The sequence below is a fragment of the Cynocephalus volans genome, chromosome 7 (assembly GCF_027409185.1).
Source record: "Cynocephalus volans isolate mCynVol1 chromosome 7, mCynVol1.pri, whole genome shotgun sequence".
Taxonomy (NCBI): Eukaryota; Metazoa; Chordata; class Mammalia; order Dermoptera; family Cynocephalidae; genus Cynocephalus; species Cynocephalus volans.
This window is the reverse complement of record NC_084466.1, coordinates 134525323-134548858: the sequence shown is the minus strand read 5'-3', so window position 1 is coordinate 134548858 and position 23536 is coordinate 134525323. Positions and strand designations below refer to the sequence as shown.

Here is a 23536-nt window from a genome sequence, read left to right as displayed (position 1 = left end):
CTCAGGAAATCATCATTGAATGAATAAATGATGCATGACAAGCCAGTGCTGAGCATAAGGGAATGGTGAGAGAAAGGCCTATGCCCTCCTTTGCCACCCTCAAGGCAAGTCCCTTTTAGCTCCCATTCCCCCTGTGTGCCCATCTGCCTACAGGCTCAACTTGCTCTTGAGATCCACTTGTTAAACAGTAGATGGAGGGCTGGCCGATTAGCTCACTTGGGAGAGCATGGTGCTGATAACACCCAGGTCAAGGGTTTGGATCCCTGCACCAGCTAGCCATCAAAAAAAAAAAAAAAGGTGGATGGTATCCTTATGGCAAAGAACAGTGAGGGCTTCTCAAGTTGTATGTGCACATGAACTCCTTGGCAGTCTTGTTAAAATCCAGATTCTGATTCAGGAGGTCTGCCTGGGGCTTGAGGCTTGAGATTTGTCATTTCCACTGAGCTCTCAGGTGACATCAATACTCTGCGTTTCAGGATCACCCCTTGAGGAGCAGAGGCATAAAATATTGGAAAGATACATTTGAAGTCCCTCCTCTCCATTCCTTTCTTTTTCTTCCTTCTGTCCAGATGTGATTTTTCTCCCTTTTGATCATAGCTGCTTATGACTGGATGGAAATTTGACCTGGTGAATTTGGGCTCCGTGTGAGGAACACAATTCTAGCACTTCCCAGAAGCTGCCCAGGGATGGCATGGGCTGCCTCAGAGAGGAGGTGGGTTCCCAGAACTGGAGGTGTTCACATGAACCTAGACGGTCATGTGTCAGGTGTGTCGATGCCTATGTGGGGAGGAAGAGGCCCCTCCCTACAATTCAGCTTTGTATCTCTGTGTGCTTTCTACAAACTTGGGAAACCTGGATCCCAAGTTGTGGCTCATTCACCTGTGGTGACCTGTAAAGGTCATCTGGCAAGTCCTCCCCCCTCCTCAGTCCTTCCTGGGGAGAGCTCAGCATTCCAAACACTGTCCCCGTGATTCGGTAGCTAGGGCTGGGGAGGGGATGGTGGCTTGGGTGGGCAGTAGTCGTTAGGGAATGTAATGCCTGACTTGATTGGATCTAGGGACAGAACCCTTAGGAGCATTCTACTTTTTATACTGCCTTCCCTCTTTCAATTTGGTTTCAACAAACCTTGACTGAGCTCCTTTAGCGTATCGTATATTAGTCAGGACAGGTTAACTGCTGTGTAACATGCTCTCAGTGGCTCAACAGAATAAAGATTTGTTTTCTGCTCACACCCAGACCAAAACAAGTCACCAGAGTGTTCTGCTCCAGACAGCCATTCAGGAACTCAGGCATTCCCATTTGGTGACCTCATCCTGCAGAGATTTCTGTATCCAGCAGGCAGGTGGGGAAGAGAGAGTGAGGATTACAGGGAGATGTTATGGGTTATGCCCAGGGGAGGTGCACATCACCCCGGCTCGTGTTCCATTGGTCAGGATTCAACCACGTGACTGTACCTGACAGTAAAGGATGCTGGGAAATGTAGCCTAGTTGTGTGTCCAGCTCTGTGTTGGACATTGATGGACAGTAGGACTATCAAGGTGCAGACATTGCTTTCCAGAAACTCATAGGCTTTTGCAGGGAAACAGGTTTATGAACAAAAATAACAGTAAGCGTGGTGAGTGTAGCTCTAGAGAAGCAGTGCAGAGGGAGTGCAGCACAGCATGTTGTGTCTGTGCAGGCCCTGCAGTGTGCGAGGACCTGCAAGCGTGGCAAGACATGTGACTGGAGAGGTAAGTCAGGGCGAGGTTATGAATACGCTTGTGTCCTGTGGGCAGCAGAGAGCCAATGAAGGGTGCGAAGCCAGAGACAAAACCATCAGGTGGGAGCAAATGGCAGTGACGGTAGAGACTGGTGCATATTTAGCCCTCTCCTCACCAGGCCTTCAAAGAGGGTTCATGCATGTTTTGGTCTCATGCTGTGAAGTTTTCAACAGGGGAGGAAGGTGTAGCCATGGGGAAGTGACCTCCCCAGGTCACTTGGTGTAGGCAGCACTCCTGGCCAGAACTCGCTGGGCCTGCTTGGCCTTTGCTGGGTCCATCTGGCAGCACAGGGCCTGATGGCAGCTTCCAGCATCTTTGAGTTCCAGGATGGTCCAGTTGAAGAGGTGGTGCTGATCGACAGCTCCAGGGCCACCCCAAGCAGAGGAGAAGCAAGCTCCTGGGAAGTTAGGTCCCCACACGGACCAGGGCAAGGCCTCAGGGGAAGAAGTAGATTCTGCTCCCTGGACCCTATCCCTCTTTTTTAGCTTATTATTTTGTTATTCCTTTTGCACAAGACTTTGGAGGAGGGGGTTCAAGGACTGGAAGTACCTTGACTCACTTGGAGTAGAGGAAGAAACGGAGAATGAAGACTCTTGGAGCAGGAAAGGAGGAGAGCAAGGATGCTGGATGGGTGGGTAGCAGGGTTCCACTTGGCTTCTCTTCCAAGAGTCCTGTCGGGGGAGCACATGGAGGACCAGCTCTGGACTCTCATTGCCTGGGCCCGGGACCCCTGAGGGTCTGTCTTGGCCTCATCTCTGCCAAAGCACGTTGTCTGTCTGTCCCAAACTTTGGTCTGAATTTGATCCTATGGTGGCCAGGGCACTTTGGGGACCACAGTTCTGGGCGATTTAGAGGATGAGAAGAATCAAGAGAAAGTGGGACTGGGGGTGTGGTTCAGCTGGAAGGAGACAGTTAAAGTCTGTTCCCCTTCCTTCCCTCTTCCCCCTTCTTCAGGGCCTCTTCAGTTTTTTTGGATGATCCTTGGAGGTCCACGTGGGAGAGGGAAGTGTTGGACAGCTTTGGGAGGAATTTAGAAACCTTGGGAGGGCTCTCTGGCAAGGCTACGGGATAGCTAGAGACTGCCAGGAGGAAAGAGGGTGACCACAGACAGGACCTGGCCAGAAAACACCCCCTGTTTGGCAGACCTCATTCTCTGTAGGGCAGTGTCACCGCTGACGCCTGGGCTGGCGCCAGGATTCCTCTGGCCGTCTGTTGCACACACAGATGTCTCTTTCACCATTCGCCATCCTGTGTACTGGCCAGATGTATCTTTCTGGAGTTCCACTTCCCTAGTGTTACTCCTCTGCTTAGCATCCTCCAGGGGCTCGCTGTTGCCTGGAGGAGGAAGTGCAAGGTCTTCCTCACAGTCTCAGATGATCCTGCAGCCCTGCCCGTCATGTCACACCAGAGGTACATGCCCTCCCCGCCCCAGCGCCTGGCTCTGCAGCCTGCATGCCTTCCTGGGGATGGAAGGGAGAGGGGCCGGCGAGCAGCTGGGGCTGCACACTGGGGTGTTGGGAGGAGATTGGGTGCAGCTCCAGTTCCATAGGGGGAAACCATGTCTCAGGTTGTGCATGTCCTAGGAAAGCTCTATTCGTTCCACCTGAAGCCGGCCAAGAGCTGGATGAATCCAGAATCTCTGGCCTGACACCCTTGGTCACTAGCTTTTCAGGTGGTCGGCTGCCCTGGCATCATGTCCTTCCCTCTTGTCCAAGGGGAGCTGAGGTCATAGGAGTGATCTTGTGTTGGACAAACTTCAAGAGCCTTAGGAAGGGAAGGGCTGTGAAGTTACAGGCGAAGGACTCCAAAGGCCTTTCAGCCATTGACAGGGAGGGCTGGATGGGCCTGGCTGACAGCCCTGAGCAGCTCCTCAAAAGCATAAACGGCTGGAGGAGAGGATCAGAGACAGGAAAATACCACTGGGGGCTCTTCACCTTAAAACTGGTGACCCCACTTATGGAGCAGCTACAGGAAGCCAGGCACACCTGCTCACCTACCTTATCTCATTTCATCCACGCACCATCATGGGGTGCTGTTTTTACTCACCCCCACTTTACAGACGAGAAAACAGGGATTAGGTGACTTGGCCAAAGTCATGTGGCCAGGAAGGAATAGCTGTAATTCTGACTTCTGACCTCAAGTATTAGAATAGAATACTAACTAGAATACTAATAACACTAGAAACAGTGCTAAGAGAAGCGACTGCTTCTTATGCTTTCTTTTGTGCCTGGAGCATGTTCAAGCGCTTAACTTATATGTCGTCCCTTTTCAGCCTCATGGCAGCCCCCAGGGAAGGGGAAAAGAGGCTTGACCCCGTTTTACAGATGAATAGACTGTGGCTCAGAGAATAAGTAGAAATAACTGCACTTGGTATTTGCTTTTTTGTTTTGTTTTTGGTGGTTGGCCTGTACGGAAATCCGAACCCTTGACCTTGGTGTTATAACCAGCTCAGCTAACTGGCTGGTATCTGGCAGCATTTTCTCGCATGTTTTCTTCTCGGATCTCTGCAACACCTTGTACAAGGAGACAGGCAGGGCAAGTATTTCACAGCTGAGGCTGCTGTTGCCCAGAGAGGCCAAGCTGCTTGTCTCAGTTGCTCAGCAAATTCTTGGCAGGCTGAAACTGGAACCCTCCCCTCTTGACTCCAATCCAGTGCTCTTTCTCCTGCACAAAGGCCACAGGTCAGCAGGTGGGGTGTGTGGGGCAGGTTTGGAGGAGGCAGGGGTAGCCAACCCGTTTCGGCACCTTCCAGACATCAGATGGAGGCTTTCCTGGGGTAGTGTCGTCCTGTTCACCTTTGCTTTCTTCGCTCTGTGTGCATCTCATGCAGGTGTCAGGCTATCAGTCTAGGCCCCACCGTGTTAAATGCAAAACACATCCCAGCCAGCTCCCACGCACCTTATGAGTTGCCAGGAAAGCCAGAGGCCTCCTCCCCAAGCCTGGCCCACGCACACCAGCTGGGCAGCTCCCCTGGGGCCCTGGCCAAGCCACCTCCCAGGCCCATCCACCCCTCACAGTGTCCCTGCTGCCTCCATGATCTCGGGTTGTAGTTTCCTAAGCACTTTCCCTGGCATTAGGGGTGCAGCCTGGTGTCATAACGGGAGTGATGATGACAGCGGTGATAATAATACCTAATGTGTTTGGAGCACTTAGTGCCAGGCTCTGTGCCAGCGCTTCACACACATTATCTCATCTATTCCTCTCACCCACCCTACCAGTCAGGTTTTCTCACTGTCACCATCGTACAGATGAGGAAACTGATTTAAATCCAGAACTGCCATGCTAGGCACCATTTATTATTATTATTTCTAAAATGTTGTGCAGGTACCACTGTGAGTTCAGGAAGAGACTTTTGTTAGTAGTGGGGCAAATATTTACCTTTTAATAGTTAAGTGTGATTTAATTTATGTGTTAGTGTTATGGGTTGAAATCTTATGGGCCCCTACCACCTCAAAAATTTGTAAGTTGGAGTCCGAATCTCAGTATGTCGTTAGAATGTGACCTTATTTGGAAATAGGGTCGTTGCAGATGTAATTAGTTAAGATGAGATCGTACTGGAGTTGGGTGGGCCCTTCACCCAATGCGACTAGTGTCCCTATTAAAAGGGAAAATTTGGACACAGACACACACATGGGGAGAAATGAAGGCAGAGATCGAGGTGATGCTTTTACAAGCCAAGGAATGCCAAAGATTGCCAGCCAGCCACAAGAGTCTATAGGGAGAGGCATGGGACAGATTCTCCCCCACATCTCTCAGAAGGAACCAACCCTGCCAACACTTTGATCCCAGACTTCTAGTCTCCAGAATCATGAGAGAATAAACTCCTGTTGTTTAAGCCACACAATTTGTGGTACTTTGTTATGGCAGCCCTAGCTAACTAATATGGTTAGAATGCATGCATATACACACACCCCAATGCACTTATGACTTGAAGATAGACGAAGGGCCATGAGCCAAGGAATATACGTGGCCTTTAGAAGCAGAAAAAAGCAAGGAAACAGTTCTCCCCTAAACCCTCGGAAGGAAAGAGCTCTGCTTTCCCAGAGCCAGCCACTGTGGATGGCGGGTTAGTGAGTAAGTGTTGTTACTCGGGCAGGCATCTGGGGCACCTCACCTGCCCATCCCCACCCCAGAGACTCCAACCACATGCAGTACCACCACCCTCAAGATGAGTCCTGGAAATGACTTGTTCTCCATCTCGTCACATTTCCGGTGATGCCTTAGAATGCCTAACTCTCCCCGTGGAGTGGCACATTGGGCATCTGCCCTTATCCAGTGCTGATGCCAACTGTGTTTTCATCCCCAAATCACTGGAATAAATGACCAGAGGCCTCCGCCCTGGGTCCCACACTTACTCTGACAACACAAGGCAGCATTTCGCGGAATTCACAAGCAAGTCATTTCACTCTCATCTGACAGCTTCGTGTGGCAGTCCTGACGTTCCCACCACCAGGCCTCTGAGCCTGCCATTCCTCTCTCTGGAAAGCCTTCCTCCCTATTCTCTAGCTGTCCTTTATTCAAGCCTCCTCTGAGAAATCTGCTTTGCTCTCCCCAGCCACACCGATCTTGTCCTTTCCTGAACTCCCATCGCATGGCTTCTTAAACCTCTCAGCAGGTTGATGCTCTTCTGATGCTACTAGGTAAAGCCCTTGTGCCCTTGTGGGTATCCCAGCTTCCAGTCAGACCATGGACCGTGATTTACACTCCTCCTAAATCCTGCTGATGCAGTGTGTGGAACTTCACAGGTGAAGGCTTGATTGGGAAGGCTTGCATGTTTTCCAGAAAATTGTCAAGGAATACTTCTTTGACTTGGTAAGGACTTTGGACCTGGAGCGGGCTCCCTCTCAAAATTGGAGTGCAATACAGTGCCCTGTGTCTTGGCTTCAGCATGGTATGGGCCCATATCCCAGAAACCACATGCATCCCAGTGGAGGCAGCTCCTTGCCAGGGTGGGCAGGTCTTCTCTGCCTCCTGTCTCTCTCCCTCGCTGTTCCATCAGGGATACCTGGGATGTCAAGGCTGCTCCATGAAGTGCTGTAGTGATTTTGACAGGAGAGAGCCTGAGTCACCCTGTCCACCCATCCTCAACCCTGCCCTGTCCTGGGAACTTTCTGAGGAACTGCCAAGCTGCCTCATGCCTGTGCTGCCCCTTTCTGTTTACTGAGCACACCACTACAGCATCTTCTCTGGGTTCTCCCATCTCCCTTGCAAATTGCATTTTCTCCCCCACTGCATGGATGGCTCTAGAACCATGTGCTGTGCTCAGTGCTCTGTGCATGGCTGCTCCTGGGCTGATGAGGAGCAGGAGAGAATTTTAATACTCCCAAGTAGAGGCCAATGTTGGCAAAATGTTTGGTTTGCCCCAGCTCCAAGCCCCACCCTGACCTGGGACCTCTGTCTTCTTTGGACCTTGTCCTTGTTCTGTTAGCTGTCCATGCTATAGAGCCTTAGGATCTGGTTCTCTCTCTCTTTCTCTGAATTGTGGTAAAATACACATAATATGAAATTTACCATTTTAACCTTTTTAAAGTGTATGGTTTGGTGGCATTCAGTCCATTCACGTTGATGTGTAACCAAGACACTATCCTTCTCCAGAACCTTTTTATCTTATTTTCTTTTTTAAGGCATAGTGTCTTATACTTTCTAGGGGTTAATTTCTTTTTAATGAGGTTGTGAGAATCCTTCAAGTTCCAAAGGTTTGCATCTCTTGAGGATTCTCTTTGATTTTGTACATAACTTCATATTGGTTGTGAATACTGACAGTTTTTCTTCCTTCCCGGTCTTTATGCATCTCATTTCTTTGTGTTTCGTTGTGTGTTTGTGTGTGTGTGTGTGTGTGTGTGTGTGTGTGTGTGTGTGTGTGTGTGTTGATACTTTGGCAAGGATCATTAGGACAATAACAGATAGAAATTGTGACAGTGGGTAGCGTCCTTGTTTTGTTTCATCATTGAGCATTGTTTTGAATAGATAAATATGATCAGATTAAGAAAGTTTACTCCTATTTCTTGTTCGCTAAATTTAAAAGTCAGAGATGTATATTGAATTGTATCAAATACTTTATCTACATATATGAGAATGTTTGTGCAGTTTTTATCCTTATGTGATAATGTGGTTAATTACACTAATAGATCTTCTAATGATGAGCTATTCTTACACCTTGGGTGAACTTAATAAAAATGTAACTTAATGGTGGAAGTTCTGAATTCTTTATTACTTTCATTGAATTTATTCATTTGGTCTGTTGTAGTCAAGAAACCAGGGTCTAGAGCCAGATTACCTGAGTCTGAATCCCAGTTCTACATCTTGCTAGTTTGGGCGTTATTCGACCTCTGTGTTTTTGTTTCTTTTCTGGAAAATAGGGTAAAATAGGATCTACCTCAAAGGGATGATATGAGAATTAAATGAGATAAGCCATGTATAAATAATGAGCACAGCATTTAACACAAAGTAAGTTCCCAATAAATGTTATTTTTACCATCAAAAATTTATTGAAAATCCTTATGTATACCAGGACCTGCATTAGGTAATGAAAACTTGTAGTTAGAGGAACAACATTATTCCTTTAACCAGCACAGTCCTGGAAGTCCTGCTATATACCTGCTATTCTAACATGATTATTACCAGCACTCCCTTTCACTCTCAAAAGTTTCCCAGCTTGGATGATGAATTATTTGGTCACTTACTCATAAAGGAAAAGACCTATGTTTTCTGTTTCTGCACCTGGATTTTGAGACTTAGTTCATAACTGAGCTTCCCTAATGTGAGACAGAATTATGGTTGGAATCAAGATAAAGGTTCTTTAGAGCCCCACAGGTATCTCAAGGCTTTCTCTCTTCTCCTACAGCATATTAAATCCAGGTCCTTCCATCCTACAGTTTTAAGTCCATTTGTGAACCTCAAAACAAAACATCTAGTTCAAGCTATGATGGAATAACTGGTACCAAACCAGTCCTCCCACCATAAGAAATTATAAAACCAGCCAAAATATATGAGGCAAATACTTTCAGGCATTGAACAACAGGTAGAACAAAACTGCAATCTCTGAGAGAAATGAAACTTATTACAAGAGCCCTAGTTCTCTGTTTGGGGACAATTTTTTTACTGCATTGTAGGGAGCCACAGTCCTAGCAGAGAATGACAATCCCACTGGGCTAAGGGCCTACTTAAGTAATTGGAATCTGTAGGGCAAGGAGGAAGAAGCTGTGAATAGAGGGGCCCTGGAATCCTGTGTGAAGATTCCTCATAAGTTTTTGACTAGGGCAGAGCTGCAAATGCACAGGACAAGACTACAAGAGGATTACCAGAGAATAGAACAAAATACTATAGGCCAAGCAGTGCTGGGGCGTATTGGAGGTCCAGCCCAGCCAATGTGGAGAGTACTTGGTTAACACCTCATTAACACTCTGAGCATCTAGCTGATATACCTGAAGTGTTACACTTTAGGGGAAAGGACCTAAGTAAGACCCTAAAGTAAGGCCTACTGTAAACTCACACTAATAAAACCTAAAAATACATCCTAACAATATCTAGAACTTGGAGGTTGAGTCCCACCAACTTAAAGGTACTTGGAAAATACCTTGGGCTTTCATAGATCCACCCTAAGAAAGCATGAAATCATGCCTACACAAGTATATTAGTTTGTTTCTGTTGCCTATTACAGAATACCTGAAACTGGGTAATTTATAAAGAAACAAAATTTATTTCTTACAGTTGTGGAGGCTGGGAAGTCCAAAGTTCAGAGAACACATCTGGTAAGAGCCTTCTTGGTGGTAATTCTCTACAGGGTCCTGTGGAGACCAGGGTATCACACGGTGAGAATGGACTGAACAAGAGAGAGCTAACCTTCTCACTCATTCTTCTTATACAGCCAAATTCAGAGTCTCTACAACATATTATCCACAATGACCAGTATACAATCAAATATTATTAGGTGGTCAAAGAAATAGGAAAATATGAGCCATATGGATGAAAAAGCAGTCAATAGAAACCAACCCAGAGATGGCCCAGATGTTGAAAGATTTTAAAGCAGCTACATAACTAAAGGAAAATATGCTTAAAGAATTAAAGGAAAGGGCCGAGCCCGTGGCGCACTCGGTAGAGTGCTGCGCCGGGAGCGCGGCGACGCTCCCGCCGCGGGTTCGGATCCTATATAAGAATGACCAGTGCACTCACTGGCTGAGTGCCGGTCACGAAAAAACGACAAAAAAAAAAAAAAAAAAAAAAAAAAAAGAATTAAAGGAAAATATGATTCTAATGAGTGAACAGATAACAGAGAAATGGAAACTATAAAACAGAATTGAATGGAAAATTTAGAATTTAAAAAGACCATAACTGAAATGAAAATTTCACTGGATGAGCTTACCAGCAGTTTGGAGAAGGCAGAATAGTCACTGAACTTGAGTGCAGATCATTAGAATTTATCTGATCTGAATAACAGAGAAAAAAGAATGAAGAAAAATAAGCCAAACCCTAGAGACATGTAGTATAATATAGTATAAGCTTCTTCTTATTATTATATAGTAAAATATAGTGTAATTTTCTAAACTACATTAATAATAGTACCAGAAAGAGAAGATAGTGAGAATGGGTAGAAAAAACTATTTGAAGAAAAACTGGCTGAAAATTTTATAAATTTTATGAAGATGATCAAATTATAAATCAAGAAGCCCATTAAACCCCTAAAGAGGATAAGTACAATGAAAACCACTTCTAGACACATTTAGAGTCAAATTGCTGAAAAACAGAAATATCATGGTAGCATATTTCCTTTTACCTCAAAGACTTTAACATTTCATGTAATGTGGGTCTGCTGGTGATGAATTCTTTCAGCTTGTATATGAGTGAAAATGGTTTTATATTTGAAAGATATTTTTGCTGGGCATAGAATTCTAAAATAACAGGTGTTTTGTTTTGGTTTTAATTTCAGTACTTTAAATTTAAGTAACCTTGTTCAGCATTCGAAAATCAATCAGTATAGTTTACTACATTTATAGAATAAAGGAGGGGAAAAAATATCAACAGATTCAGTAAAAGCATTTAACAAAATTTAGAACTCATTTATGATTTTAAAAATCTCAGCAAACTAGAAATCAAAGGAAACTTCTTCAACTTGAGCGTCTCTAAAAACCTACCACTATCATATTCAATGGTGAAAGACTGAATGCTTTCCTCCTAAGATTGGAATGAGGCAAGAATATTCTCTCTTGTCTCTTTTATTCAACATTATACTGTACATTTGAGCCAGTGAAATAAGGCAAGAAAATTTTTAAAAGGCCGGCAGGTTAGGAAAAGGAAGAAGTAAAACTGTCTCTTTTGTTGATGACATGATTGTAGAAAATACTAAGGAATCTGCAAAAGAAAACAAATCTATCAAATTTATAAGTAATTTTAACAAAGTTGCTGGATAAAGGCTAATATACAAAGATCAATTGTATTTCTGTATAACAGCAGCAAATGATTGGAAAATGAAATTTTAAAACACCATTACTAATAGTATGAAAACACATAAACACTTAGGAATGAATTTAATGAAAGATATGCAAGAACTCTGTACTGAAAACTACAATTGATTGCCAAATGAATTGAAAGAAGATTAAAATAGGAAAGATTTAGCATGTTCATGGATTTGAAGTCTCAATATTGTTACGAAAGCTATTCTTCCTATATTCATCTATAGATGCAATGCAATCCTCCTCCCCCCCAAAAAATCCCAGGAGGCTTTTATTTTATAGAAATTAACCAATTTATTCTAAAATATGTTTGAAATGCAAAGGATCTAGAATGACCAAAACTGTTTTGGAAAAAGAAGAAAAAAATTTTTATTTTCAAGACTTACTAAAGATCTGTAAATCACAAAAGACTGTGTGAAGTACTTGTCCTGAAATAGGAATACAAATCAGAAGTGCTGTTGGAATTCAAGGAAAAGAGGTATGACCTTGAGCTGGGATGGCCAAGAAGGCTTCCTGGAGGAGGTGTTGCTTGTAAGGTCAAAGAGCAGACAGGAATGGGGGAAGTACATTTTAGGCCACAAGGGGTGAGCACTTTAAGAAAAGCCACAGTTAGCATTACTGTCCTTTTCTGTCTTTGTGATGCTCACTGAGGTGTTCCCAGAATCTAACACAGGGACTGCTAAGTCCAAACTAAGTAGAATGGACAAATGAATTCTGAGGTTTCCCTTGATGTGTCATGGTCCCCACAGAGATTGGGTAGCCTTGTCTCTCTTTAAGGGGATTTCTGGTCAGGGAACCCACTAGCTTCTCATAGTGACGTTCCCGTTATTTCTGAGCTAGAAGTGGTCACAAGGATTAAGGTTTTAGGATTGGGGCCCCAAAGTTGGAGTCCCTGGGAACTCCACCCTCTCGGAAGGGTGGCAGGCCAAGGAGTCAGCCTCCTGGGCTACAGACACGTCCCAGCTGGTCTCGGGCCGCCCCCGCCTCCCCTGCCCAGCGCTCATTGCTGTGGAACCGTGCCAGGGGAGAGCGGCCCAATGAGTTCTCTCCGTCTGGAGCCAGTTCTTGGAGCCGAGCTGTCCCCTATCTCTCACACTATCCACCCTTTAGATAAACAGCCTGGCGTCCTCCACACGCTGCGAAGCTGTGATGTGGTTGCGAGGGGCTCCATTAGCCAAGCGCCTCTCACTCCAAGAAGGACCCTGGCAGAGGGCCCTGCTTCTCTTCCAGCCTGACTCAGGCCCTTGCTAGAGTGACAGGAGAATCCACTTCCTGCCTGAAAAGGTGGCCTCGGCAGAACTCTCTGCAGGGTGGAGCCTTCCTTCCTCCCTGCCCACGCACCCAGGCTTCCTCCCCACGGAAGGCCTGGTCAGGCCCGTTCAGCAGACAGCCCCCTTGGCCTTTCATGGGATTGTTTCATCTGTGAAACCCAGCCCTGCCAACTGGGCACCGGCCAGTTTACAGAACTCACTTTGCAGCCTGCCTGGCTCCCTGGAAGGGGTGACATTTGTGCCATGTATCAGGCCCGGCCCCAGATGCTTACCCCACCGCCCACCACTCTGCCTACTGTGGGCCAAGACACAGAACTGTGCAGCTTTGCCAGCGCCCCCATGTGCTGGCACCACGCACAGTCAACTCACCTAGGCTGCCTTCATTCAGTTTGCTCTGGAGTCTGAGCCAGGGGATGTGCTTTCTTTGAAAGGTGACCTGTAAGCAGAGAAATGTCACTGGCAGCTGGTTAGCTGAGCTTCCTTTTCCCGTGGCTGGTGAGCTGTGGGGATGACTGGTGGGGAGGAGAGATGCTGAGCCTCTGCTGGCTCTGCCATGGTGGTGGGATTAGGTGACAGGTGTGGCTGGGCTTGGCACCTGAGGGGGAGTAGGCCAGCTGGGGACTCATGGCTCTGGAGAGGTCCCGTTGACCCAGTACTCTCAGCAGATGGGCTTGTCTTGGCCTTGGGGAAACCCAGACTAAGCCAGAGGTGGGAGAAGAGAAAAATCTGTTACAGAAGGAAGAGGTGGGCGAGAGACTGCTGCAAAACACCCCCTAAGAGGTTTTTTGGAGGAAGAGTCGAATCTGCTCCCTCATCTGCTGGGCTATCAGATAACCCCTTCCAGGCTTCCAGGCGGTACATGAATCCACTGAGGTAATTCAGACTGCCCTTTGGCAGGGAAGGCACAGGGAATATGACCATCACTTGGCCAAGATAAAGCTGGCTGTCCTCCTCCAGGAAGCCTTCCCTGACCTTCAGCTCCCACAGGATCCTGTTCATATGTCCTCACCATTCCCCATCATTCTAGAGTTTACTTACCTGTCTGCAGCACCAGGTCAAAGGTTCACTAACTGGGGTGGAGCTTAGGAACCTTTATTTTTAAGAAGTCCCCAGGTGATATCAGGTTTGGGTAGACTTCCAACTACACTTTGAGAGCCGTCATGCTCTAGAGCCATGCTGTCCAATAGAAACATAATGTGAGCCACAAATATAATTTAAAAGTTTCTAGTAGCCACTTAAAAATGTAAAAGGAAAGAGGTGAAATTAATTTTCAAAGTATTTTTATTTATAACCGGATCTATCTAAAATATTATCATTTCAAAACGCAATCAAGGGCCGAGCCCGTGGCGCACTTGGTAGAGTGCTGCGCTGGGAGCGCAGCAACGCTCCCGGCCGCGGGTTCCGATCCCATATAGGAATGGCCAGTGCGCTCACTGGCTGAGTGCTGGTCACGAAAAAGACAAAAAAAAAAAAAAAAAAAAAAAAAACGCAATCAAGGGCCGGCCCGTGGCTCACTCGGTAGAGTGCGGTGCTGATAACACCAAGGCCCCGGGTTCGGTTCCCATATACGGATGGCCGGTTCGCTCACTGGCTGAGCGTGGTGCTGACAACACCAAGTCAAGGGTTAAGATCCCCTTGCCGGTCATCTTTTAAAAAAAAAAAAAAAAACGCAATCAATATGAAAATTCTTTTTTGTTTGTTTGTTTGTTTTTTAAAAGATGACCGGTAAGGGGATCTTAACCCTTGACCTGGTGTTGTCAGCACCACGCTCAGCCAGTGAGCTAACCGGCCATCCCTATATGGGATCCGAACCCGTGGCCTTGGTGTTATCGGCACCGCAATCTCCTGAGTGAGCCACAGGCTGGCCCCCATATGAAAATTCTTAATGAGATACTTCACGTTCTTTTTTTTTTCTTGTTCCAAGTCTTTGAAACCTGGCACATATTTTACACTTAGAGCACACTCCACTTGGACTGGTCACATTTCAAGTGCTCGGTAGCCACAGTAGCTAGTGGCTACTACATAGGACGGCACAGCTCTAGAGCTTACTATGAGTGTGGTCCACGGACATCACCAGCCCGACATCACCTGTGAGCTTGGGTGAAATGCCCAGGTCTACTGAATCATAACCTGCATTTTAACTGTTGTCAGGTGCTTTGTATGAATGTTGAAGGTTGCAAAGAAAAGCACCACTCCAGAGCTGGGTCATGAGCTCCTTGATGTGACGACTGTAATCTAACTTATTTCTGGTACCTAACAGAGGGCCTGGCATCTAGAAGGCACACAGTAAATGTTTTTGGAGGCATGAGTCCTACCTGCCCCTGCCCACTCCTGTTATCACCTCGCTCCCTATGCACTGTTAGTGAGAATCTCAGAATCTTAGGTCTCAAAGAGAATGTAGGAGTCGGAGAACATATGTATGTCAGAGCTGAAGGAATATTTAAAGTTTCTGTAGCCAAATTCCTTTGAGCCCCAAAGAGATACAGCAACTTGGGTGAGGTCCCCCAGCTTGTGGCACAGCTGGCCACCTTGTTTCCAGGAGAGAGGTGGTTCGGATAGGACAGATCACCCCCTACCTGGGCATGTTGCTGGGCCCGCCTTTCTCCTCAGACATCTCTGTGCCTCTTCCTCATGGAAACCTTATGGAACCGTTGCTCACAGACCCTAGGCCTGGCCTGCACATACTAGTTATCCATTTATTTATCCTCATTCTTCTCCTGGAAAAGACTTAAGGCACTTATAAATATGAATAGAATACAAGATAAAACAAAAATTTAAAAATAATACCTTGATATTAAGGAAGTGTGCACAGATGCATGGACAGGGATGTTCACTATAGTGTTATATGTGGTAGTGAAAAGTCAGAAACAACCTAAATATCCAACAGTAGGGGAGCAGGTAAATAAACTATGGCCGATCCAAACATGGAAATTCTGTGTCACAATTAAGAATGCCGATATGGAAGTATTCATTGACATGGAAAAATGTTAATTATACAGTAAAACAGTACAGTCATGCCCAGGTAACCTCAGGGGATTGGCTCTAGGACACCCCACAGATACCAAAATCCATGAATGCTCAAGTCCCTTATATAAACTGGCATAATATTTGCATATAACCTGTGCACATCCTCCCGTATACTTTAAATCATCTCTAAATTACTTATAATACCTAACACAATGTAAACTTTGCTATGTAAATAGCCATTACATTGCATTGTTTTTTAAATTTTTATTATTTTTTATTGTTGTATTGTCATGTTTTATTGGTTTTTTTTCTCAAATATTTTCTATCTGTGGTTGGCCGAACACATGGATGCAGAACCCGCAGATACAGAGGGCTGACTGTATCGATGAGTTCATTTTATTTCCATGCATGGAAGAATGCTTGAAAAGGATATGTACCCCACATATTAATGTCGCTTTTTCAGGGGGAGAGATTAAGAGTGATTCTTCTTTCTGACCCCTCACTTCTTCTGTAATTTCTAGTTTTTTCCCTCAGTGAACATGAATTACATATGTAAGACAGAAATGCAATTTACGAAAGTAGAAAATGGGTGAGGAAAATGGGAAAAGGAGAATATAGGAATTCTGATCTGTGCAGAATTTATTTGAAAATGTATTGATAACAAAAAAAAAAAAAACCCTAAGTACAGTTTTATAGCGTTGTGGCCTAGTGGTTGTATTTACACATAGCAGGCCAATTATTAAATGTGTGAGAGATGACCTTACAACACTGAAGAGTCATGCGCCAGCTTTTGTTAAATATACATTCGTATTCAGGAAGTGAAAGTTAATCATGGTGCAATTTCTGTCTTGTTTTGAATGGAATCCACCAACGACCTGCCTTTTATATGTGGGCTCTCAATAGCCTGTGTATATTGAGTAATGACTGTGCAAGAGACAATCCTTAAATCATGTGTTAGAGCTGGATGGATAGAGGGAGAGATGGATAGAAATACACACGCACGCACGCACGCACGCACGCACGCACGCACGCACGCAATCTAGCACAGGACCACTTTTTACTACCTCCAGTACTAACACCTTGGTCCAAGCTGCCATCAATAGGCTCCCAAGTGGTCTCCCTGCTTCCACCTGTGGCCCATTCACTACACTGTAGCTGGGCCATCTTTTCAAAGCATGAATCAGATCATCTCTCTCTTCTGCACAAAGCCTTCCTGGACTTCCCCATCAATCAGGATAAATCCTGAGTCTTCACCGCAGCCTCCAAGGCCTTTCGTGGTCTGGCCCGACCTGCCTCTCAGATCTCACTGCTTGCCCCTCTGCCCCTTGCTGATGCCACTCCAACCACACTGGCCTTTTCAGGCTCTTTCACTTCCTGTTTCCCCTGCCTGGAACACTCTCCCTGTCCAGTGTGGCTTGCTCCCTCACCTCCTGCAGGTCTCTGCTAATTGCCATCTGATTAGTAAGACAGGGGTAGGGAGCCCAGGCTTTCAGGCCAGGCTGCAGGTGGGGTTTCCAGAGATTTCTTTGGGCCCAGTTTCTTTCATTCTTCATCTTCGGGGTAAATCCTTCAGCCACCAGCCTTCCCAAAACCCTCCTGGGCCAGGATGGGGGAAGATTCCACCTACCCATATAACATATTTATTTCTTCGCTGTTTGTCTCCATCCGCTAGAACTTAAACTCCCTGAGTGCAGGGACCTTGTCTCTTCTTTACTGAGGTTTCCTGAGCACCAGTACTCTAAGTAGCTGCTCAATAAATATTTGAAGGACTGGAGGAGGACTTCAAATATCATGTGACTGATCCTCCTCATTCTGCCAAGGAGGTGTCTGAGGCCCAATCGAGACAGGTTCCACGTCTTGCCCGAGGTCACACAGCTGGGGCGGCAAGACCAAATCCTGGACCTTTCCACTCTGCTCCAGCTTCTGCCTGTGCCTCGGAAGCGAGATCAACCACACACAGGGGTCCTGGCCTTGTCTATCCTGTCTCCTGTGTGTTTTTCCAGTTTATGCAGAATTTCAGACCAGAATAGCAGAAGAAAAAACAGTTGTTCCTCCAAAACCCTGGAAACTCTTCCAGTGGGTCTGTCCCTGGAAAAAGAGCAGTGATCTCAGGGTGGGAAGGTAGGAAGCGGAGGAGGGGGTCTTCCAGCAGTGGAGGCAATGAGATTGTTTTGGTTTTGCAATTAAAATAACATCTGGATCTGTTTCCATAGAGTAGTTCTGGAAGGTGGGTGGTCTGTCTGATGTATCAGGTGGGGCCTTCCCCCATCCCAGCCCGGGGGGGGGTTTGGGAAGGCTGGTGGCTGAAGGATTTACCCCAAAGATGAAGTATGAAAGAAACTGGACCCGAAGAATCATCAGGTAACCCCACCTGCAGCCTGGCCTGAAAGCCTGCTTGTCGCTACCCCAGCCTCATTCAGGGCATCTCCAGCCCCTCCCCCCGCACCCCACCCCCTCCTTGAGATGGTTCAGATACACCCTTTGATGCGCAGAGAGCTCCAGCCTCCTCTCTCGCATGCCTCATGTGGTTTGTTAATCGTCTGTGAAATGAGGGATTTCAGGCGTCACTCATCCGTGTGAGGACAGTGGGGCCCTGGAGCAGGGGAGTAGAGTGGAGGAGGGATGCTGAGCACCATTCCAGGCTTCTGAATCCTGTCCCTCTGTCTGTCTTCTTAGATGCAGCTTTTGGATAAGTTTCCCATCGAAGGTGGTCAGAAGGACCCCAAGCAAAGGATCATCCCCTTCCTCCCAGGTAAGCTTTGGGTGGCCCCACTGAGGGGTTGGGGGTGACCTGGGGAAGGGTATTCTCTGGGCCAAGAAGAGGCTGGCAACTAAGCTAGAAACCCTGGGCGGGGCAGGCCTAGGAATCTGCATATTAACCATTCCCCAAGGATTTGGAAGACCCTGGTTTTGGAAGCCAAGTTCTCCAGGCAGCTTCTCCTGCCATTGCAGGACCATCTCTGCCACCCTCGGCCTGTAGCTTCTGAGAACTTTCTCGGGCTCCTGGACTTTGGTTTTCCTTTCACAAAAAGCACAGGGAGATCAAGTTCTTCTGTGAAAGGATGAAGGGCTGCCGGCTGTTTCCACCGCCTCCCGTTCTCATCGTAGATAACCTTAAATCGGGCACACTCCTCAGGTCTGATCTCTAGTCCACATGCCACCATTATACAGACGGGTGGCTTATGTGACATGCCTGTGAGGTGGCAGAGACAGGAGCTGAACCCGGGTCTGTCTGGCAATGAAGTCCAGGCCATGAACCATGACACGATTTGGGGACATGTTTAGGGCAGTCGATTATGTTGTGTCAATTAGAGGAAAACTTCTCAGGTATGTTGTAACCTGCTGCATTAAGTTTGTGTAGAGATTTATAGCTCACAGAGTGCTTTTTGTTTGTTATCATATACACCTTCATACTGAAGTGTATGGGAATTCCCCCCACTCCCCGCAAAGGATGAGGATGTTGGGATTCAGACAGAGTAGGTAACTGCCCATGAAAGTGGCAGAGCTGAGGGGTGAGCTCAGGTCTCCTGCCCCACATCTGGGCTCTGCCCTGAACCACTGGGCAATGCTGCCTCCTGGCTCTCTGGATCCCCTACTTTTCTCCCCAAGCCAGTGGGCTGGTTCCCAGGGAAGCTCCCTTCACAGTGGACCAGCCTCCAGGACGATGGCAATCTGTCAGACCTCTGCAAGAAGCAGGGTCTGTGCCTCATTCATTCCTGGCATGCTGCCAGCACATGGTTAGTACCTACTTACCAACTTGAAAACACACCTCGGGCCACCTCCTTCAGAGAGTGGTTTCTATCTGAAAGCTGTTTCTTACACTTCCCCCATTCTCAAAAGCAGCTGAAGACAAGAACACATATTGCCGCCTGTTCTCAGTCTTATGCGATAGAAAGAATTAATTTAGCTGCAAGGAAGAACTTCTAAATCCCACAGTTTGGGCAGGTTCAGAACCTGTCGAAGAGGGTGTAGGGAGTCTCACCCTCCTTTCATGGGGAGGAGGACTGCTTCGCCACTCCTGGCTTAGGAGTTAATATGGGAGACGTCGTGCCTTGCTTGGCTTTGCGCTGAGTCTTGAGGGAAGTTGGAATGTTCCAGTGTACGGTTTGTAATAACCTTACGATGTTTCTCCAGTACGGTCTTGGTGCTCTACCCACCCAGGGCCTGGGAGCCCAGCTGGGATGCTGTGGGCACAGGACTCCCAGGGGCAGCGCGAGGCTAGTGTGGTACCCTGTTGCAGGTGGTGAACCTGGCCTTGGGGCGTGAAAGCCACTTTTTTCTCAAGAAGAATGGGCTGCTGCTCCCCCTTCTTCCTTGGCCAGCGCTGCAGGGAAAGAGCGCCTCAATATCATTCGATCAGCGGGTGTTTATGAGGGGCTCCTCCTGTGCCAGGCTGATGGGGCTGGGGTGACCTAGCAAGGTAAGGAGAGTTCTGGATTTGTATCCCTCACTAAGGAACCCTCAGGCTAGTGAGAGAGAAGAGTTGCTCCATAATCAGAGAGTGGTTTAAGGCGGATGTGACTCTCCCCCACTGTGCGATTCCAGCTGGGATTAGAGAAGGAGCTTGGAGAGCAGAGAACTCACTGCAAGCCGAACATGGCAGTCCTGAAAGAGGGAGCCTGGAGTTGACCCTCGAAGGATGGTGGGGTTGGAGGGTGAGGTGAAGGGCAAGGCTTGTGTACTGCTGCTGCTGCAATCCAGTGTCTGGGGACTCAGACTGCTGGGGTCACCTCTGCAAACCCTGGCTCTGTTGGTTACCGGTTGTGTTAACTTGTCTGTGCTTCAGTTTCCTCATCTGGAAACGGGGCTGATAATAGTACCTACTCCGTGGGGCACACAGCCAGGAAGGGTAGCCAACACCAGAACTCTTACTCCTGGCTAGTGCACCGGGGCTCCCATCCACGTCAGCTGCCCCGGGAGATAAGCCAACAGTTGCTGCAGAACTGGGGACCTCTCTAAACTTCAATTTCCTTTTACAGGATTATGGTGAGAATTAAAGAAATTCATGGATAGCATTTTGCACAGTCCCTTGTCTTATAGCAAAACACTCAATAAATGGCAGACATTAATAAAGTCACATGCCCCCACGCCACCTATCAGGAAAAGTCAAGCGTGGGGACACCTTCCAGCAACCATATAAATGTGACCTGTGCATAGCAGGTAATACTGTCAAGAGGAGAGAGGCTAACTTGCCCCCACCCCCAGCCTGCCCTAAAGGAAATGTTGCCCCCAGTCTCCTTCCGTGGAGGCAGGGGATTGCTTCTCTACTACTGGTTGGCGAGTTAATATGGGGTGACCTTCATGCCTTGCTTGGCTTCTCGTCTTCCCTTCTTTCAGTGGGGTTCCCTCTTGGACACTTCTCTTCCGCTCACTTGCTCTCCAGGACTTCAGGATGGACATTGCTGGCCATTTGGAATCCCACTTGGGGCTTATTCCAGGCTTTCCTCCTGCTGCCTAGAAGCTACCTTAACCCTTTCATACTCTGCTGCCTCCTTAGCTGGACATGAAGGAAGAAGATTGGGCAAAAACAGCCCAACACAGTCATAACCAGGCTAGGATGACTGAGTGGGCATGAGGATACCCCCGCCACCCTGAATCACAGGGTGTCCCCAGAAAGAGAGGGCATCAGAGAAGGGCTGTGATGAACATAGCCTGTCTTAGGACAGGTTCCGTAAAAGCAGAACCTCAGATGAGGATTCGTCTGCAAGTGACTTTTGAGCATGTGCTCTCGTGTGAACTTCCTACGGCACCGGGGGAGGCCGAACAGGCAGGGGGAGAAGTGAGGCAGAGATGACGGTTGACCTCAGAGTGCTGGCGGGTGGATGGCACCAGAGTTGTCCCATCACAGGGGACAACTTTTATACCTCCCACACCAGTCATCCATTGTCTGTGAGCTGCCCTTCCCCCAGAGGGTGTGGAGCCTGGGCAAGCTGGCTCCCGATGGCATACGTCTGAAGAAGGGGCAGCTGTGAGCCCCGAGCAGCCCACACTTCAGCAGCTGAGGGGAGAAGCTTCAGCTCCTCTTGGTGCTGAAAAAGGGGCTCTGGGCAGGGCACCTGCAGCACCTACTGTGTTATCTGACACCAGCTTAAGGCTCTGTTTCTGCCTCCCTGCCTTTGGGGAGGGCATCTGAGGTCACCTGCTGAGCCCCCAGGCTCACTTCTGGCAGCAGTGACTCAGCAGAACCCTGGAGACTCCAAACACTCTTAAACCCCAGGGAGGGTTAGCAGGCAGCCTTGGGAACAGCTCTGCCAGCCCTTTGTCTCACCGGAAATTTCAGGGCAGGGAAAACCCCAGGGGAAGAAACAGAGAGCACCCATTATTTCCAGAAGGATCTCAGTTTTAGCTCCAGAGAAAGTGGGATGTGCTGAGCATTTCTGCTAACCAGGTGGGGAGTCTAGGGGGTGTGTTTGGAGCATTAGGCCAGCTGCTTTGCCTTGGCCCGCCTGTCTGCAGGCTCACGGCTGGGGGCTCATAGATTTTCAGCTGGCTGGTGGAGCTGATAGAGAGAGAGAAGAACCCACGGTTTGGTTACATGCTCACTCATCTACCAGTTGAATCCTGGCAGAAAATCCCTGCCATGAGCCATGAATCTTGGGATCTAGGACACAGGCTTGTGATATGTCTGGTGGGTGTGTGGCCCAAGATCAGAGTCAGCCTGTGGGTTTGAAAAGTGGTGAGTGCCTGGGGCTCCTGCAGCCAAAGGCAAAGGCTCTATCGCCAGAGAAGCTGACCACAGACGGTGCCCATTGGCTCTTGGGGGACAGACAGGGGGGTGTGCAGTGGTGCTGGGGTAGCGGGTAGGGCTTGTGTGGGTGTCTGTGAGCAGAGCCACAAGGAGCCAGTACAACTATTAACATAGTGAGCTGACATTTGCATAGCCATCAACTTCTGTATAAAGGTTTGTAGGGAACTGCCCTTAAGAGGGGCCCCCAGTTGTTTTCACCAGGGGTAGAACCTGCTTTCTGGACCCTTGGGGTGGAGATCCACTGTGCCCAGGACCACCAGCCTTCCCGAGGCCTGTGGAGCCCATGGGAGGGGCAAGGGGAAGCTACGGACCCCATGTGGGACAGGCAGTTCTCCAGCAAGGCATCTGGGAAAGAAAACCCATGTGTTTTCATGGGCAGGAAGGGAAGGGGCAAAGAGTTACTCCAGGGCCTAGGCGCCCTGGGGCGTGGCAGTGTGGGCTTGTACCTCCAAACCCTGCATCACTTGAGTGTGAGAGAGACACACCCATCTCTTTTGCTGACCTCTGTGGCCTCCCTCTGAGACAAGGCCCTTATCTACTTCTGTCACATTTCTACCACAGGCTGGACACATAGTGGCTACTTTAAGACTCGTTGAGTTCTCCCTTATATACAGAATCTTTCCTTCCTTCCTTCCTCCCTTCCTTTTTTCCTTTCTTCCTTCCTTCCTCCCTTCCTTTCTTCCTTTCTTTCTGGCAGCCGACCAGTACAGGGATCTAACCCTGGACCTCGGTGTTATCAGCACCAGACTCTAACCCGCTGAGCTAACTGGCCAGCATCCCTTCTGGACAGATGCCTTTTCTTGAGCTCCTACTATGTGCCTAGCCTTGCACTAGGTGGCTTTATCCCCATGTTAGAAAGAAGTCAAATCACTTTCCACCTTCAGTTAGCCATTAAGTGGCAGAGCTGCTATTCCTATCGTGCCCTGTGTCTGTCCTTGGGCAAGGAGGACTTGCCTCACCCATCCTCAGCTATACTCTGTCTTTGCCCTGCCTTTCTTGCCTCCAAACCTCCCAGGTTGGAGGCTTGGGAGGTTCTGCCTGAGACCAAGCACCTGGCGATCCCTCCCTCTGGCTGGGGCTGCCATTGCTGTCTCATGCTTTAAGAGTGCACTGCTTGAGGCAGCGAGGTGGCCTGAACCTCATGCGGACTCAGGTAACCTGTAAGAGCTCTCTCATTCTATGAGTGGCTGAAGTCACCAACACCTGAGTAATTGATTTTTCTTTTTTTGCAATTAAACCATGTAGTTTATTATTGTTCTAATATGATTACAAATAAGATAGCCCCAAGGCTTTCAGAGCACTGTCTTATTTAACTATGAATCTAACAAGATTGACTATTTG

At 47.7% G+C, this 23536-nt stretch overlaps 1 protein-coding gene across 4 annotated transcripts in view; it reads left to right on the top strand.

The window, feature by feature from the left end:
• SH3PXD2A (SH3 and PX domains 2A) overlaps positions 1-23536 on the top strand; it is a 238199-nt gene that overhangs the window by 70354 nt on the left and 144309 nt on the right. For all 4 annotated transcript variants that reach the window (XR_010024035.1, XR_010024034.1, XM_063101874.1 and 1 more), the window contains exon 3: positions 18124-18199. Coding sequence is in view for 2 of the 4 variants with exons in the window: in XM_063101874.1 (XP_062957944.1) it covers positions 18124-18199 (76 nt within the window). In the remaining 2 variants the exon portion in view is untranslated. The remainder of the gene's footprint in view (positions 1-18123; positions 18200-23536) is intronic.